This window comes from Pagrus major, chromosome 24 (assembly GCF_040436345.1).
Source record: "Pagrus major chromosome 24, Pma_NU_1.0".
Classification (NCBI taxonomy): domain Eukaryota; kingdom Metazoa; phylum Chordata; class Actinopteri; order Spariformes; family Sparidae; genus Pagrus; species Pagrus major.
The window spans coordinates 6805893-6822057 of record NC_133238.1 but is presented as its reverse complement, the minus strand read 5'-3'; the positions used below and the strand labels follow the sequence as shown (position 1 = coordinate 6822057).

The following is a 16165-nucleotide window of genomic DNA, read 5'->3' as shown; positions in this document are numbered from 1 at the left end:
AGGGTCATCCTATCTTCTCAAATGTGAGGATTTGATGCTTATGTGATAGTAAAACTGACTGTTGGATGAACAAAATAAGCAACAAACAGCTCAAATACATTGTCTGACGTGAAACTGCTACATATTATTTATGATCGGTGCATTTTATTTAACTTTCTTCCACATACTGTAGCTACATATTGTTGTGTTCCAGTAGGAGTAGACCGATAAATCCGTTCGGTTGATTTAGGATGTTTCACAAATCGGTATCGGTGGACTCCATCGATAGTGGTGGACGGGAGGCGCGGCTAACTCACCCTCTCCACCATCCAAGGTGAGCAATTGTTCAGCGAGGTCGAGAGCCTATACGACAAGCACAAGTGCTGCCTTTCTGGAGTGAACGCATACAAGCTCCATTTCCTCCATTATAATGTCAGGCCTTCAGCTGGAATTTACGGTGGCCCTGAGGGTCAAAACACGACGACATTTGAGAAAAAAACAACATTTCTCAGGGAGGTGTGGCAATATCTCAATCAGAGAAATCTGCAGTCTGCAGCTTGTGTTGATGTTGTCGGCAGACATGAGGCTGATGTTACATATGTCAGGAGATATGTAGGATGGAGGCAGATCTGTGTAGTAACTCCTGCCCCACAACGCTTATTAACCTCGTTAGCTGTTTTCAACTGCAGCCACAGAGAGAGCCCAGCTAATCAGCCAAGAATTGAGCAGATGCTGTCATTCTCGCCGCCAGCTCTGAGAGAGGTTGTCATGATTGTGATGTTGCAGTATGATTATTGAAAGGACTTTATAAATAAAATGGGGATTTACATGATGAACAAGTAGCCGTGTGCAGTAATGATGAAAATTGAGATTGACAAATTTGAGATGAGCGTCAGAATCCATTGAGAATCGCCCTGCATGGCGTTGACAGCTGAACTGTGATCAAATCCAAATCTTGCGGCCAGTGAAGATTCACACCTCTGAAAATGAAACAACATTTTGAAAAACGTTTTGTTTTTTCTCAAACGTTTTTCGTGTTTTCTGAAAAGTCGCGTTTTGTGCAATCTGGTTGTGTTTTGATCCTCGGGGGCCACCGTAGAAATATCTGATCATAATAGTTAAAAACATATAGATTGTCACACCTACTGTTTTTGACTGATTAAACCTTTTTTGTTCCTTGTATCACCTTTAACTGTGTAATATTTAACTCTTCAATATGTGTTTGCACCAAAGACACTGGTGCAATTAAACAAAGATATTTACATTAGTCATTTTAATATGGATGTGACTTGTTGAACTCATCCAGATTCCGTTGTTTGCACACAGGCTCTATAATCGCATAAAAGACAGAAAGGCAGAGATTTGTGCTTCCGAGTCATCTGCCCGGAGTGTGCAGCAACAATGAGGAACATGTCCCCTCCTCATACTCATTGGGACATAAAACTTTTTGATGTCCCTCGCCCCCCACACTTGTCCTTTTTCCCTTTCAGTCTGGCCACACTCTCCTCTTTCCTTTTGCACTCTCTTAAAGGCCACGCTAGTCTTTCAGCCAGCCTCGGCCCTTTCTTTCTGTTTTGAACCCCCTCCACCACCACCACCACCACCCCCAGCTCCGAACAAAGAGAGGAGAGTGACTGTGGTGCTCTGTAGCCAGGTGTTCTCCATTGCTGCCCCGGGCCGTAATAGCACCAGCCCTCACACTGCAGCTGCCCTCCCCAGCCTCCCATTGTGCGGCTCTATTGTTCAGCCGCCCACCCCTCGTTGATTCATCGGCCACACAGGGGAAGCCCTTTCAGACTGAGGAGAGGAGTGTGTGTGTGCTGGTGCGCGTTGAGTACGCGTGCCTTGGGGAAACTGGGTGTTGCAGGCATTTGCCCACAGCCACTCCCCTCCTCCTCCTCCCCTTGTCTCTGCGCCTCATTGTAAAGGCCGCTCCGTCTGATTGGTGGAAAAGCGGCCACTCTAGACGAGGGAATGGCAGACATTGTTGGTCCATCTGTTCTGCCACTCATTGTCCAACTTGCCTGCCTCTGTGGAAAGAGGATACAGCTCTGGAAGACACTGAGGACAGAGGCTGGAGTTGGATGCTCCGCTGCACCATCAGCCTCGGATATAGCCGCTGTTGGAACTATAGGACTTATTTTTTTCTCAGCTTCCCCTGCAGTGTCTCCAAGGATTCAAATCTGTGGAAATGAACTTTCCTTTCTTCATTGTTTATTGATCTTTTAAGGTCTGGTAAGTGTGATGAAGTCCCCACTTTTTGCCTATAACCTGACTTTTATACAAAAATTTGACTTTTTAGCTTGTATTAAATCAAAAAATCTACTTTTTGTGGCTGTTTTCTCTCCTGTCTTGAAAAAGCAGAGATACTAGGACCATCAGGATGATGCAAAGGGCCCTACTAGCTACACTGTATCAGTGTTACCTGCATGACAGGCTGCAGAGCTGCAGCATCATAAGTCACTTCTTTGCTGCAAACGCACCAGAATGACTGGATTCAGTTGAGTTTAAAATGTGCCCGGGTCACGTAGAGTTCACATCGAAATGTTCAGAATACAGCGGGGATGGAGCAGTCCAGCTCCTCGGCCTGATTGATGATGGTTCTGGATGTAAAGTAGTGCAGTCTAAACACTTTAACCTCCATGTTACATAATATCTTCCTAGTCATAGGAGTTTGTAGCACTGTTGTACACCGGCCTGAACTTGGTGTCAGTCTGCAGCTGTTACACTGACACTGCAGTTGTTTGAATTTCAGTTTGATCTCTGTTGATATGAAAGTTGACGGGGGGAAGGGCCAGTGTTTTGGGGGTTTGGGGCGGGACGGGGGGGGGAACAAAAAACAAGCGTCTTCTTATGTGGGTCACATGAGGCTGGATGAGGCAAATAGTGCGTTGGCTAAAGATGTTAGCCTTGAATAGTGTCTGTGTATGTGTGTGTGTGCGCCTGTGCAACTTCACCATCTGACTGCGCGTCTTCAGTTTGTGTGTATCAGTGCCTGTGTGTCCTGCTGCGTCTTTATCCTCGCTCTATTGGATATTTGGAGACAGGGGTGCAGTGTGTGTCACTGTGTGTGTGTGTGTGTGTGTGTGTGTGTGTGTGTGTGTGTGTGTGTGTGAAAGGGAGACACCAGTTGCGAGTGCCGCTCAGCTCAGCCGACATCTGTTGCCCTGCTGCTGGCGGGGAAAGCCTAGCGCATCATCTACACACACCAACACACACACTTACACACAGTATTCCCCCGGCTGACTATTCTTGGACAGCCCCCCATTTTACAATAAGTTTTGCACAGTGTCAGGCTTACAGCGCCTCACCGCCACCAGACGGCCCCTCCCAGACCCCCACCCACCAACCTACCCACCCACCCCCACCCCTTCAAACCCCAAACCTTCACCCGCTGCACACACACTTTTTACACAAAGCTCCCAAATACAAAGCGCTGTAAGGACTGTGTTACATATTCATTGCTGCCTCCATCAAAGCCACCGGTGCTTCTATGTGTGGGAGCTGATGTTTTGAAAGATGCGCCCACTCAGCCTGGAGGTCTGGAGATGGAGCGATGAGGTCGCTCCACCATTGGTCCGTTAAGACCAGGATTCCATTAAGCACTGAATGCATTATTCTATAGAGCTCGGACCACACTAGAAGACTTTTTTTATCATCAGATTTGTCCAGATTGTGAACATTCAAATGAGGTTGATGTGATACAGCAGCACCAACTGCCTTAGAGCAAGAAACTGGCATTCTGAACCCTCACAAAAAAGAAGATCAGACATGACATTTTATAAGTAAAACAACCAATCCATAAGAGATCCTACAAGGACAGAGAAGTCGATCTGGCCTCTAAAGGATCCTACAAAGAAACAGAGTTTGTTTTAGAGCCAAACTGTACCACCAGACTGCAGAGCAGCTTCTTCCCTCAGGCTGAGAGACCCCTCAATTCTTCCTCAGCACTCTGGCCATAAAAAACTGTTTTAATTTTATGACTTATCCAACCCAGATAAGTCGGAATCTGACCAGGTGACAGGTACTAAGAAAAACTATTAAAACTACACAGAATATCTTCTCTTTGATGGCCTCGTTCGTTTATGTAGTTCATATAGAGGCATCAATATTTATTTGAGAATTTTAACATAACTAGTCCAAAGTATAACTGATAAAAATAATCATTATTGGCAGCCCTATTTCTAATTACCACTTCAGCTTAACAGTTTCTTAAAGGAAACTCTCAAACATACATTGGTTCAGTGTATGTAATAGTTTCTTGTCTTTTATGATCAGTGGTGCTGTGCTGAATAAGGCTGGGTATCATTTGAAATATTTCATTGTAATGCCAATATGATATCTGTTTTGGTAATTGTTCATTACCTCATGTTGAGGAACATTAGAGACACTGGATGCCACTGTTTTTTAATATATGGTGCTATTGACACATTTCGATTGGTATCAGAAGTAGCGAGATTTTATGTAGGTATGCACTGATCCAACTTTTTCTCTTCCAGTACCAACTACAATACCTCAACTGAGTATATGCCATTACAGAGTAGTACCAATGTGTTGTGACACCACTCATTTCTGTAACGTTTTAAACTATTTCAACATCCAGCCATAACTGACCGTGACTATAACTGAGTGGAAACACTGAATTTTATAATGACACTGAAGAGGAACCGTATTTATTAATAAGGACGGATCACATCATGACCAATATGACCGACTTAATCAGGTCGGTATCAGCAGTTTGATACCCAGCCCGACTGCTGACCCCAGATCCCAGTTAAACGACATCCTCTGGAGACATTTGAGTCATTTAGACTTTTCTGTTACAAAACGCTTCTTTAATACCTGAAGAGTTTCAGTGTAGTTAGATATGAGTAATGATCTCCCTATGTTTGTGTCCTTGACCAGTCATTGAACTGTCATGTCTACACAGCGGTGATGGTGCTGCTCATGCTTTGGCTGGATGATGTCAGAAGCTTTGAGATACTTGAATGGAAACATAGTCTGGCTGTCAGTCAGACAACAACAGAGTAGAGTGAAATGTTCCCAATAGCCCCACTCTCTCCACAGCAACATGAGTCACTATGTGAGGCAGACGTTGTACATGTGTGTGTGTTCATGGGCACCATCAACGCCCACACTGGTTGATGCAGAGATCCCGGTCCTCATAACTCCTGCAGCTCTATTGCTGTCTTGGCTGGCGGGGTCGGTTGCCAGTGAGGCACACGTAAGCCCCTCCCTCCCCCACACCAGACCTTTTTGTAATGTGTGTGTCTCTGTCTGTGTGTGTGTGTGCATGGAAGGCGGGTCGCCGGCTGAACGCCGCAGCCTCTGTCTTGGCATTTGGAAGGAAGAATGCTTTCAACAGCTGTAGCTTAGCAACAGTAGCTCAGCCGCGTTGCTAGGCAGCCCTTTTTCATAAAATGCGCACTCACTCCACCCAGACCACCCCCCACACACCCTCTCCCCTACCCCCCTCCCACCCACCATCTTTAAGTCACTTCCCTTTCCATCATCTGCTTTGTCCACATAATGTGGGCCTGGGCTGTTATTCTGGGTTGTGAGACACTGAAGTCCAGCCAGGTTGAGGGAACATCTAACTGTGAATTCACATTTATAGAAATTCCTAGTATTGTTTTATTCTGGAGGGTTTACTAAACTAGGGCTGTAACAAAAGAGTGGTCTCATTAGAGATCAATCTGTCGTTTATTTTCACGATTAAACTGTTAATTCTATAAAATGTCAATGTCATAATTTCCCAGAGCCCAAAGTGACATCTTCAGCTTGCTTCTTTTGTCCAACCAACAGTCCAAAACCATAAGACGATTTATTTACTCTCATAAATGACAAAGGAAAGCACCAAATCCTTACATTTAGGAAGCTGTAGCTATATATCCTCGTGCAGCAAGACGTCTTAAAAAAAACTTTAGATACTCATGTACCTTGGTCTAGTCAGCATACACCTGGCCTGTAATTTTGTTCCTAGAGATTAACATATCAGTTTCATGATCTCAGATTAGCTTTCCAAAGTGTTCCCTGTAATTTGTGTAGCAGCTAAAACCTTTGACACCAATCAGATTAGCCTAACCAGATCCTACTTCCTTGTTGCCCAAGAGCAATATGTTGATTGGCTCGGTAGCTTCGGAGCCCCTCAGTGTTTTAACGAGTGACTCTGCACTCCCCAGTGGGAAGAGGCATATGGACCTTAATTACCAGGTAGAATGCGAGGGGGGAAGGGTCTGTCGGCCCCATCACTAACGGCTTGCTGTCCTTTTTTAAACGGCTCACCCTCTGCTACCCTTTAGATTAATGTGCTGTGGCGATGGTGCTGAGGGGCCTTTAAAAACGCACTGGGGCCAGACTGGGGGAAAAAAAAAAACGCGGGAGTCCATTAATTAGGGTGAGAGGCCCCGTCGGCTCTTTGTGTTAGCCAGTCTGTGCCATGGCGGAGTCCCCAACTGCCCGCGACAGCCAGTCCGAGCCAGTGTAAACAGCAGCAGCTCTGAGCCTTATAGTGTTCGGAAGTCTTAGGCAAAAATGTTCTGAGTAAAATAAAGGTGAGAAATCTGATTTACCTAAAATAATAGTCAGTGTTGACTCTGAATGCAAATTATTTCCCAGGCAAGATAAGTGGACAGGTTGCTCGTGTAACAGACATACTTATGTAATCACCCAAATGGTTCAGGGATTTACCCAGAGGCATCTTATTCTGAAAGGGTCATTTCAGCGCACACCATTCAGCAAAGAACAATAACTGAACTACAGCAATAAATGGACTAACAGGTGAAATGAATTGCATTGATCATCTTGTTACAATTTAATGTTTGCTGGGAAACCTTTGGTCCAAGCATTCATTTGGATGCCAGTTGATACTCACCACCCACCCAAACGCTACTGCAGACCAGGTATACCTGCTCACGGCAACAGTACTACCCCAGTCTCACTGTGTTAGGGCTTGAGAAAGGTCTGGCTGCACCAGTTCTCACAACGGTATGAGGGAAAAACACTCTGGCTTGTTTGTATTTCTTCAAACTAATCACAAAATCAGGGGGCGCTAACCAGGATGCAGAGATGGTACCCCTGCAAAATTGGGAACATGTTTTGTGCAAAGGGGATCTGAGCCCTGGCATTAAAATGACTAAATCCCTGCAAAGGTAACTTGAATTTGGACACCCCCAGAGCTCCTGTGTCCATTTCTCGATGGGTCAGAGCCAAGTCCAATCCAGGGACCTTCATCATAAAGTATTTCTGATTCTGACTCTTGGAATGGAGTGGGTTCCGGTACTTCCCGGTGATTCTCAACCAGATTTTGATCTGAGTACTTTAGAGGCCAGATCGACTCCTTGAGCTATTTGTCATGTTCCTCCATTCCTAAGCAGTTTTTGTGTGAATGGCAGGGTGCATTGTCCTGCTTGGGGGGGCCATTGCCATCATTGCCATGACGGGGTCACCAACAGTGTCAGTGGGTGGTGCATATCATTGTCATTCACTTCACATGTGAGTTCTTTTAATGTTGTGGCTGGTCAGTGTATATGACGGATAACAGATTTTCATTTGATTACCAGTGCTTATCTAAATTACGTCTCTCACTGAGATAAACTGGTGTTAGGTCCCAGTATAGTCTGTATTTCACAGTCCATCCTCCTTTCTGTCTCTTCCTTAAGGCACCAATGAGTCGAGCTTTGTGAGTGGGCAGCAGTCAGCCCCGTGTGCTGGATGTCTGTGACAGATCCATGGGCCAGAAGGACCATGTGGAGGCAGGAGCAGGCCACATCCTCGACCTGGGGCTGGATTTGGAGTATCTCCACGTAGCGGGGGCTGACTGTCAGGCTGGCGCCGCTGACGGGCCCCCTGCTATGGAGGAGCAGGCGGAGAGCTCCAGCAACAGCAGCACCGCCAATTCCCCTCCGCCGACCGTGGTGGAGGATAATGCTGGGTCTGACGCAGAGGGCGAGCCGGTACCCTCTTCCAGTGCCACCCTTGCTGCCGGCTCTGACCCAGATGGAGCAGAGGGAGGGTCGACTCACAGCAAGAGCAGCCACCAGCCACTTTGTCGGACCCAGTGTGTGGACTTAGGCACTGAGGGTCCTCCTGAGCCCCCATCTGAACTCACATCAGAGCTTGAACATGACACCCCTGCCCAGTCCTCACCCAGCTCCCCATGTAAGCACCCACCTGAGCCTTCATCCAATCCAGAACCAGCATCTGAGGCCGGTGGGAAGGAGTACCAGGCTAAGCTGGAGTTTGCCCTGAAGCTGGGGTACTCAGAAGAGACGGTGCGACTGGTGCTGTCCAAGCTCGGCCCTGACACCCTAATCAATGATATACTGGGAGAGCTGGTCAAACTGGGAACCAAGTCAGACAGCGAGCAGCCAGCTGGATCATTAGCCTCTACCTCATCATCATCATCCTCCTCTTCCTCCTGCGGCTGTTCTGATTTACTGGATGGCCAGAGGTCGGACTCACCCTGTCCTTCGGACTCTCTGTGTGACCAGGACAACCTGCGGCCAATTGTGGTGGATGGCAGCAACGTAGCCATGAGGTGAGCAGTCTACGAGCAAAATGTCCTTTATTGATTCCACACAGCAGACTTTTACATCACAGAGTGTGTTTATTGCTGAAAATAGCTGTCTGGACCTACAAAAAGACCCCAATATATTAATTGTGTCATAATTATGTCCTGTAGCCATGGCAACAAGGAAGTGTTTTCCTGCCAGGGCATCCAGCTGGCTGTCGATTGGTTCCTGGAGCGTGGCCATCATGACATCACAGTGTTTGTGCCTGCGTGGAGGAAAGAGCAGTCCCGCCCCGATGCCCCGATAACAGGTCAGTGCAGGAGTCTGTTCGACACACACATGCAGTCGGTAAAGATAACTCTAGCACAGGATTTTTTTTCTCAACCTTGACATCTCTCTCTCCCTCACACACAGATCAGGAAATCCTGCGTCGCCTTGAGAAGGAAAAGATCCTCGTCTTCACTCCTTCGCGGCGCGTCCAAGGCCGACGCGTGGTTTGCTATGATGACCGCTTCATCGTCAAGCTGGCCTATGAGTCAGACGGCATCATTGTCTCCAACGATAACTACCGAGACCTGGCTAATGAGAAGCCTGAGTGGAAGAAGTTCATAGATGAACGGCTGCTCATGTATTCCTTTGTAAATGACAAGTAAGTGAGGGATGACTGAGGGACAGATTTAGGCAGTTCAGATCTCTGTTACTGATCACCTTTCATATCTCATTCACAGCTATTACATCATCACATCTGGCATTTCACATCACATTTTCACTTGGTTTTTAAAATGACAATTACAGCTTATTTTATTCTATCTATTCAGTTTATACTGAAATTGAGAGATGTAATCTAAAGAATGTGCCTTGTCCTTGACTTTATAGTCATGTAACTGTCTTGTCCTTTCTAATCTTTCCTCCTGTCTCTCAGATTCATGCCCCCAGATGACCCTCTTGGTCGCCATGGCCCCAGCCTAGACAACTTCCTGAGGAAAAGACCTGTCATGCCTGAACAGAAAAAACAGCCTTGCCCATATGGTGAGAAAAAAAATCACGTTTTTAGAACAAACTACAAATACACGTGACTGATAACATTATTTATCTTAGTTGTGATGATACCGTGTCTTCAAAATGTTTGAATGATTGTGAAGTGTATGTTTTATTGGGGGGTAATCTCTGTATATCTACTATGTAATGACACTGAGACCTTCTGTCAATTTCCAGGAAAGAAGTGCACTTATGGTCACAAGTGTAAGTACTACCACCCGGAAAGAGGTGCTCAGCCTCAGCGTGCCGTGGCTGATGAGCTGCGTGCCAGTGCCAAGACCTGTGTTACCACAAAAAACCAGGGGGACACTGGGCTAGTGAAGAGCCACAGCGTGCCAGCTGGCAGCATAGAGGCAAAAAAAGGCGCTCCGAAAAGGCAGTCGGACCCTAGCATCCGAGCTCTGTCATACAGCGATGCGGAGGAGAAGCTGCTGGCGAAAGGGAGAGCCGAAAGCCAGAAGAGCAGTCTGTGTAGCAGCAACAGTAGCAGTAGAACCATGTCCCCAGCCCCGGGAGGCGGCCCGCCATCCGGTCTTAGCCTTCCTCAGGACCAACAGTCCAGAGCAGCGACTCCTCATGCTCTACCAGCCCCTGGCCATGACCTTTACCCTCACTGTGAGTCTCCAGACTTGAGCTACTACTCAGTGACGCGTGCCTACTCGGGCCTGAGCCTCTCCTCCAGAAGGAGCCCAGACTGTCGCTTCCCTAATGACACAGACCTGCGGCTGGGCTCTATGGGCTCAGCGGGCTCCGAATGTGGCAGTGAAAGCAGCGTGAGTTGCGGTAGCAGCTGCGACTCGTATGGTGAGAGGCCGTGTCCTGCATGCCCCCCAGACACCTTACTGGAAGACAGCGTCCATTTTGCTAATCCCCACAGCCGGCTGTATCCCCATCACGCCTTGTCAAACCATGAACTTTGTGGCCTTCATCCTGCCGATTACACAAATATCCAACACAGCCACTCATCTAACGCCGGAGTACACAGCTACCACCTGGCACGTGGGCAGAGTTGTGCCCACGATCAGCCTCCACCAGAGGCACCCCCGAAGCGCCCTCTCTACCCTTTGCCCCCTCACCTCCAGCACCAGCCGCTGGCTGCACGCTCCAGCTGCCCAGGCGACTACCACTCTCTGCCCCAGTCCAACCCCCACCCCCCTGGCTCCCCCCTTGGCCGCTGCCTGGCCCCGACACGAGCAGAGAGTGTGTCCGACTCGCATCTGTATGAGCACCTCTCTACATCGCACCATCACCACAGGCCTAAAGCTCTGCCCAGCTGGGACACATACTACAGACAGCCTCCGTTACCGCCGTCCAGGTATGAGCCGTCTGCCTATCAGAGCCTGCCAGACACACGCCAGTCATCCTGGCACGCTCCTCCCTGGGCACAGGACGGCTACGCCCAGCACCACTCCTCTCACCCAGCTCTCCACCCATCCCCGACACATTACTTAAACCACCCACCACCTCCAGCCCACCCTCCTCACCCGCCTCATCCATCCAGCACTCCTCTCTCGCCGTACCCGCCTCACAGTGCTCACCTTTCAGTGCCCTCCCACGCTCCTCCCCCCTCCTACATGCCACAGCACCCGGAATCCCCTGCGCACAGCCGCTACGGGGACGTGAGGGAGAAAGTGTACGTCAACCTGTGCAACATCTTCCCCTCGGAGCTGGTGAGCCGAGTGATGGCCAGGAGCCCCCACATCACAGACCCTCAGCAGCTGGCAGCCGCCATCCTTGCAGAGAAAGCCCAGACAGGCTACTGAAGAATGAAGGAAAATGTGATCTCCTATTAGAGAACAATAGCAGTTATGTAGTGTGAGTAGAAAACACAGACTGTGGGTGTTTTGCATCAGAGCAAACTGGAATTTGCCTGTGCAAGCACGTTGGGTTTGCATAGTGGAATTTTAAATATTGGAATGCTTTTGGATCGTCTGCAAGGAGGGTTTTATCTTTTCTTATGACACTAATGAGACATTGCATAAGATTTAAGAATATAAAATGCTGAAGATAATCCAAATCCAGCTCTGGTCACTGTGCAGCGACAACGAAATCAACTCAACTATAACAAGTGTGGAGAGAGCGAGTCATTTGACGAAATCTATGACCTTGACAGAAAGTGCGACTTGTGGAGAAAGTTCTAGACCTGCCCAGTTATTCATTGTTATTTATTTAGTAGCATATTATATTTTCACACGTTCACATGTACGACTTGTTATGCATCACATTTGAAAAGGCACTTTTTCAGCCAAATCTTGTAAGTTGGTATCGCATACATCAAATATGACTGAAATGAAGGATAATTGAATCATTTCCACCACCTTTATGGCCAGATTCTGATGTGTAGGCACTACGCACGCACATTATGTGCGTAGTTCACTGTACTTAAGCTCAGACCTGAGTCAAATGGTGTTTGATATTTCTTGTAAAGCACCAGATGGATGGGATCTTCTACTTCCTAACTATAAAGGTATCACAGATGAGCATTCAAACCTCATTTGATTTGTGATTTTCTTAATCGGTTATGTTGCAGATCCCCATCTGGTACTCCATTATCACCTTTCACCACAGTTTCAAACTACTATTTTGCAGAGGTCTGTGTATCGTATTAATCTCTGTCTGTGTTGTGCGGCCTTTTGTGGGTTGTTTTCCATGTTGGTAAAAATGGGTGTCTGAAAGATGGTTGTCTTATTGGAGATGACGTCAGTATTTTGGTCAGAGTTGTAGCTGTAGAGATGGGTGACCCTGTCGTGTGTACCTTAGTTTTAGTAAGGGACATCTCTCTCTCTCTTTCTCTATCTATCTCTCTCTCTCTCGCTCTCTGGCCCTTTATTTTGGGTCAACTCTGGCATCTGCTACAGACGGAGAACATCAGGACATCGGTAAATCAAAAACATGTATGTATTGTAAATATATTTAACGGATTCCCCCGCTGGGCTTTTGGCTAACAGCGTCTACTGTTGTCTGTAGCAGATCCCAGCTGAATCCATGCTAGACGGAGAAAAACCTTGTTTGATACAAATTGTATCATTAACTAAGTCGCTGATGTTATATACAGTACATGGACTTGTTGATCTGTATTTATCAAACACTCTTGATGTATTGCTATATGATGAAGTGCATTGACAGCAGTTACGTTCCAATCGAGATGTTCCAACTTTTTAATCTTGTGGAAATTGCTTTGAGACAATTATTTCACATATGTTATGAAACAAAAGGAGTTGTCTGCCTACTATGTTTAGGTATCGCAACTTCTTTATCTGCGCTTTTGGGTTTGAAGCTGGCTTATTTTCCTACAAGAGCTCCAATTAAATTATGTGTGAGAAGTATTCTTTGGTTTACTGGTTAACTGGCCATTTGGAAAAAACAGATGCGAATTAGTCTGTTTTTTCAGTGAGGTTGGGGTCAGTTCATTTTAAGTTTTTTTTTTTAAGCTTCTTTATTAAGCCAGTAAGTAGACATTCATTAAAGTAACATAAAACATTATGCTTGAATAATCAAAAAAAACAAACGTTTTTTTCGTTAACTAATCTAGTGTTTCTATTAAATCATAAAATTGAGTGAATAGACCCCAACCATGTTTAATAAGTAAAGTTTTATATTTGGGTCAGTCCCATATCCCATGGCGGCCATTTTGAATGTCTGTGACACTACAGCTCTACCTGGAGTTAACAGAAAGACGAGGTCTTCATAGAACAGCTAGCTTAAATGTAGCAAGAAGTTTAGCTAGCTAGTCTGGTAGCTACTCTCCAGACACAAATGGGGAGTATTGATTTAAGATTGTCGGTTTAATATATTGTCTCTTTTCTTGTGTGTTAGAGGGTAGTATCTCAAAATAAAATACATTTTAAACTTCACCATAACAGAAAAAACGATGACTGTCGAGAATACCTGAGCACTTACTAAGCTAATGCTAACATTTCCTTAGTATTATTACTCACCTGACCTGTCCAGGATATAACCGGTCTATCGCTTATTGCATGCTGGGATGCACCTTTATAAGTAGAATATTCTAACAACGCCCCTTAGCTGTTCTAAAATCCCTGTAGCTCACAACCTCTTGTGCTTGCTTTATTAGCCTACGAGTATGCTAGGTCGCCGTACTTAGATTTATATGGCCAGATTAAAATGTTAGCTGACTGCTGATTGATCTGGATTCTTTGGATGATTTTATTTTAATTATTCAGTAATCAATAATTAATGTTTGTCAGGTTCTAACTGGTTAGCAGCAGGACTTAGCTCCGCTTTACTTTGACCAGGTGGAGACTAACAAAAGTGCAAGTTCAAAATGGCCGCCAAGGATTTTAAAGTCAACAGAGTGAGCTCGTCATACAGTTCATCACAAGCCAGCTACATAAAGCCCACTGGTTTCTTTCCTGTCCAACATGTCACATTGTACAAACGATGATTAATTGTACAATAACACGTGCTGTTGATGAGAGAACCTCTGTGTGTATTGAAGAAGCGCCTTCTCTCTGGCCTCCTGGCACTGTGTGTCAGTGTGGCACCTGAGAGTGGGCCCAAAGTAATGCCTCTTCATGGCATTGTGCTTATGACACATCCAATACTCTGAACTATGTTCAGCTAACTGTTATGCATGTTTTGATTTGTTTTTGGTTTCTGCATGGTTCCTTGTGTTTAATTTGTGTACATAGCTGTGTTTCTGTCCTGGAAGTTTTGTCTTGCCGTTACTGTGACATGATGCTAGCTGTTGAGACGCCTCGAGGCTTACTTATACACAAAACTGGCTTGTTTTTCTGCTAATGTTTCTGCTTCCGTTAATGTTTTATTGCATATATCAGTTAGTATTGGTTTCAGTGCAACACCCGTTGACATTCAGTATAACGTCAAATGGGAGTGCTGTCTTGTTTTCTATAAGGCCCTGACATTTACTCCAAAGTATCAGGAAGCATGTTTTTGGAATGCGTCCCACCTGATTTCAACGTCGTTTGCTTTGGAAGTGCACTTGGCCATAGCTAGTGATAACTGAAACCATGACGATGAATTGACTTCTGTGCTGTAGATATCTCTAGGCTGTACAGGCCAGTACACTAATAGGTTGAAAATCCTTGGTTTCAGATTCTATTAAAATTTACCAGTAGAATAACTGTAACTAATTGATTATTGTAACATTTTCACCTGTAACTGTGATTGTTCATTAAAGAGAGTACTGCTCTAAAACATCTGCCATCCATCAACATTGTAGTAGTTAAGAAATGCTTGTTTAAATAATAACAGTGCTGTGTTTTTTACATCTTGTAGGTATTAAGGTGCTAAATCTGATCCCTCATCACCTGATTTTACCATCCTTAGATTAATATAAAGAAGAGAGGGTTGCAATCAGTAAAATGTATTTTGATTAATTTACTTAATCAATGTACCTAGGGAAATGCACCAGCTGGTCAGAGCACAGTGGTTATTAGTTAATTAATTATTTAGTCTCTTTCATTATCAACTAATCTATTAAATCGTTTGACTACCACATATGACTGCAAACTTTTATATTTTGGATTTCAGGATTTTTTTCCTGACAAAAAATACTGATGAATCTAGAATGTTAATATTTATAAAGAGTTGTTAGTTGCAGCTCTAACATATGGAGGTAATGCCATGTGGATGCTTCTCAGTGACAGGGACCCAGTCTAAACTGACAGCATGATAAATGAGACTAAATACAAAAAAAGCTTTCTCCAGAGGGTGCATGACCTCAGAGCAGGGGTAAGATTCACTTCTTATACTGAAGCAAACTAAGTTCAAAACCAATATAACACTGTCAGGTCTTTGACAAGTTAAAGCCTGGTCTTTAACCCCGTGGATAATCTGCGGAAAGACCTTAAGATCAGTAGATCACAGGTCACTGGGGCACCCAACCAATCAGACGGGTTAAAAAGCACTTTCAAGTAAGAACTTGGCCAACACTAAAGATTAAAGCTGCATTGATTTGTTTATCTGCAACTATTTTAATAATTGTTTTGAGAAATGTTTTCAATAAATTACAAAATTCTCTAGATCTAGCTTCTCAAACGTGAATATTTACTAGTCTTATTGATCGTTAACTATTTTTGGGCTTTGGACTGTGAGTTAGACAATACTATTTATTTTAAAGATGTCAACTTGATGGCAATTTTCACCATTTTCTGACATAAAAAATAAAGTAATACAAATATTCATAAATAATGAAATAATCATAAAATAATAAGGATGCAAATCTCAGACTCGAACTTGAACACTTAATGATTAATAATTGGTACTTCACAGTTTATGGTGTATGTAAGTTAAAGTTTTTTGTTAATACATAAAATATTTATAACCCCTTTTTGTCAATTTGGGGGTATTTTACAGAATGTAGATGAACGAAAACAAAATTTAAATGTCCTACAAGGAACTTTTACCTGGTTATGAAAGTCTCAATTTAATACTACTGCTGCCTACATAAGCAAACATGACCATCAGCAAGAAGATTGGCTATTTCAGTATAATTATAGTTATTTTTAACGATCAGATTCCAACATATCCAGGGTTGGGTAGACAAAGTTGACTTTGTTTTACAGTTTTCATCTTTTGTCCACCAGAATGAACAAAAGATGAAAGTTCCTTATATAAGCTAATCTTTCTTGTTCAAGCCTATAATACAACAA

The 16165-nt window shown here is 44.7% G+C and overlaps 1 protein-coding gene across 1 annotated transcript; it reads left to right on the top strand.

Moving 5' to 3' along the window:
- The first annotated feature begins 7705 nt into the window (after positions 1–7705).
- Positions 7706–11372, top strand: LOC140992242 (probable ribonuclease ZC3H12C). Its single transcript, XM_073462531.1, has 5 exons — positions 7706–8518; positions 8663–8802; positions 8907–9141; positions 9415–9521; positions 9708–11372. Exons 1-5 carry the CDS (start codon positions 7710–7712, stop codon positions 11291–11293), a joined length of 2877 nt encoding a protein of 958 aa, XP_073318632.1. The 5' UTR covers positions 7706–7709; the 3' UTR covers positions 11294–11372.
- Positions 11373–16165: the final 4793 nt, after the last annotated feature.

Bases quoted from the DNA above. Each gene is read 5' to 3' on its own strand.
- LOC140992242 (XM_073462531.1), top strand. From the start codon at position 7,710: ATGGGCCAGAAGGACCATGTGGAGGCAGGAGCAGGCCACATCCTCGAC. The intron at 8,803-8,906 runs GTCAGTGCAGGA...CCTCACACACAG, and splicing joins CCCCGATGCCCCGATAACAG to ATCAGGAAATCCTGCGTCGC. The intron at 9,522-9,707 runs GTGAGAAAAAAA...GTCAATTTCCAG, and splicing joins AAAACAGCCTTGCCCATATG to GAAAGAAGTGCACTTATGGT.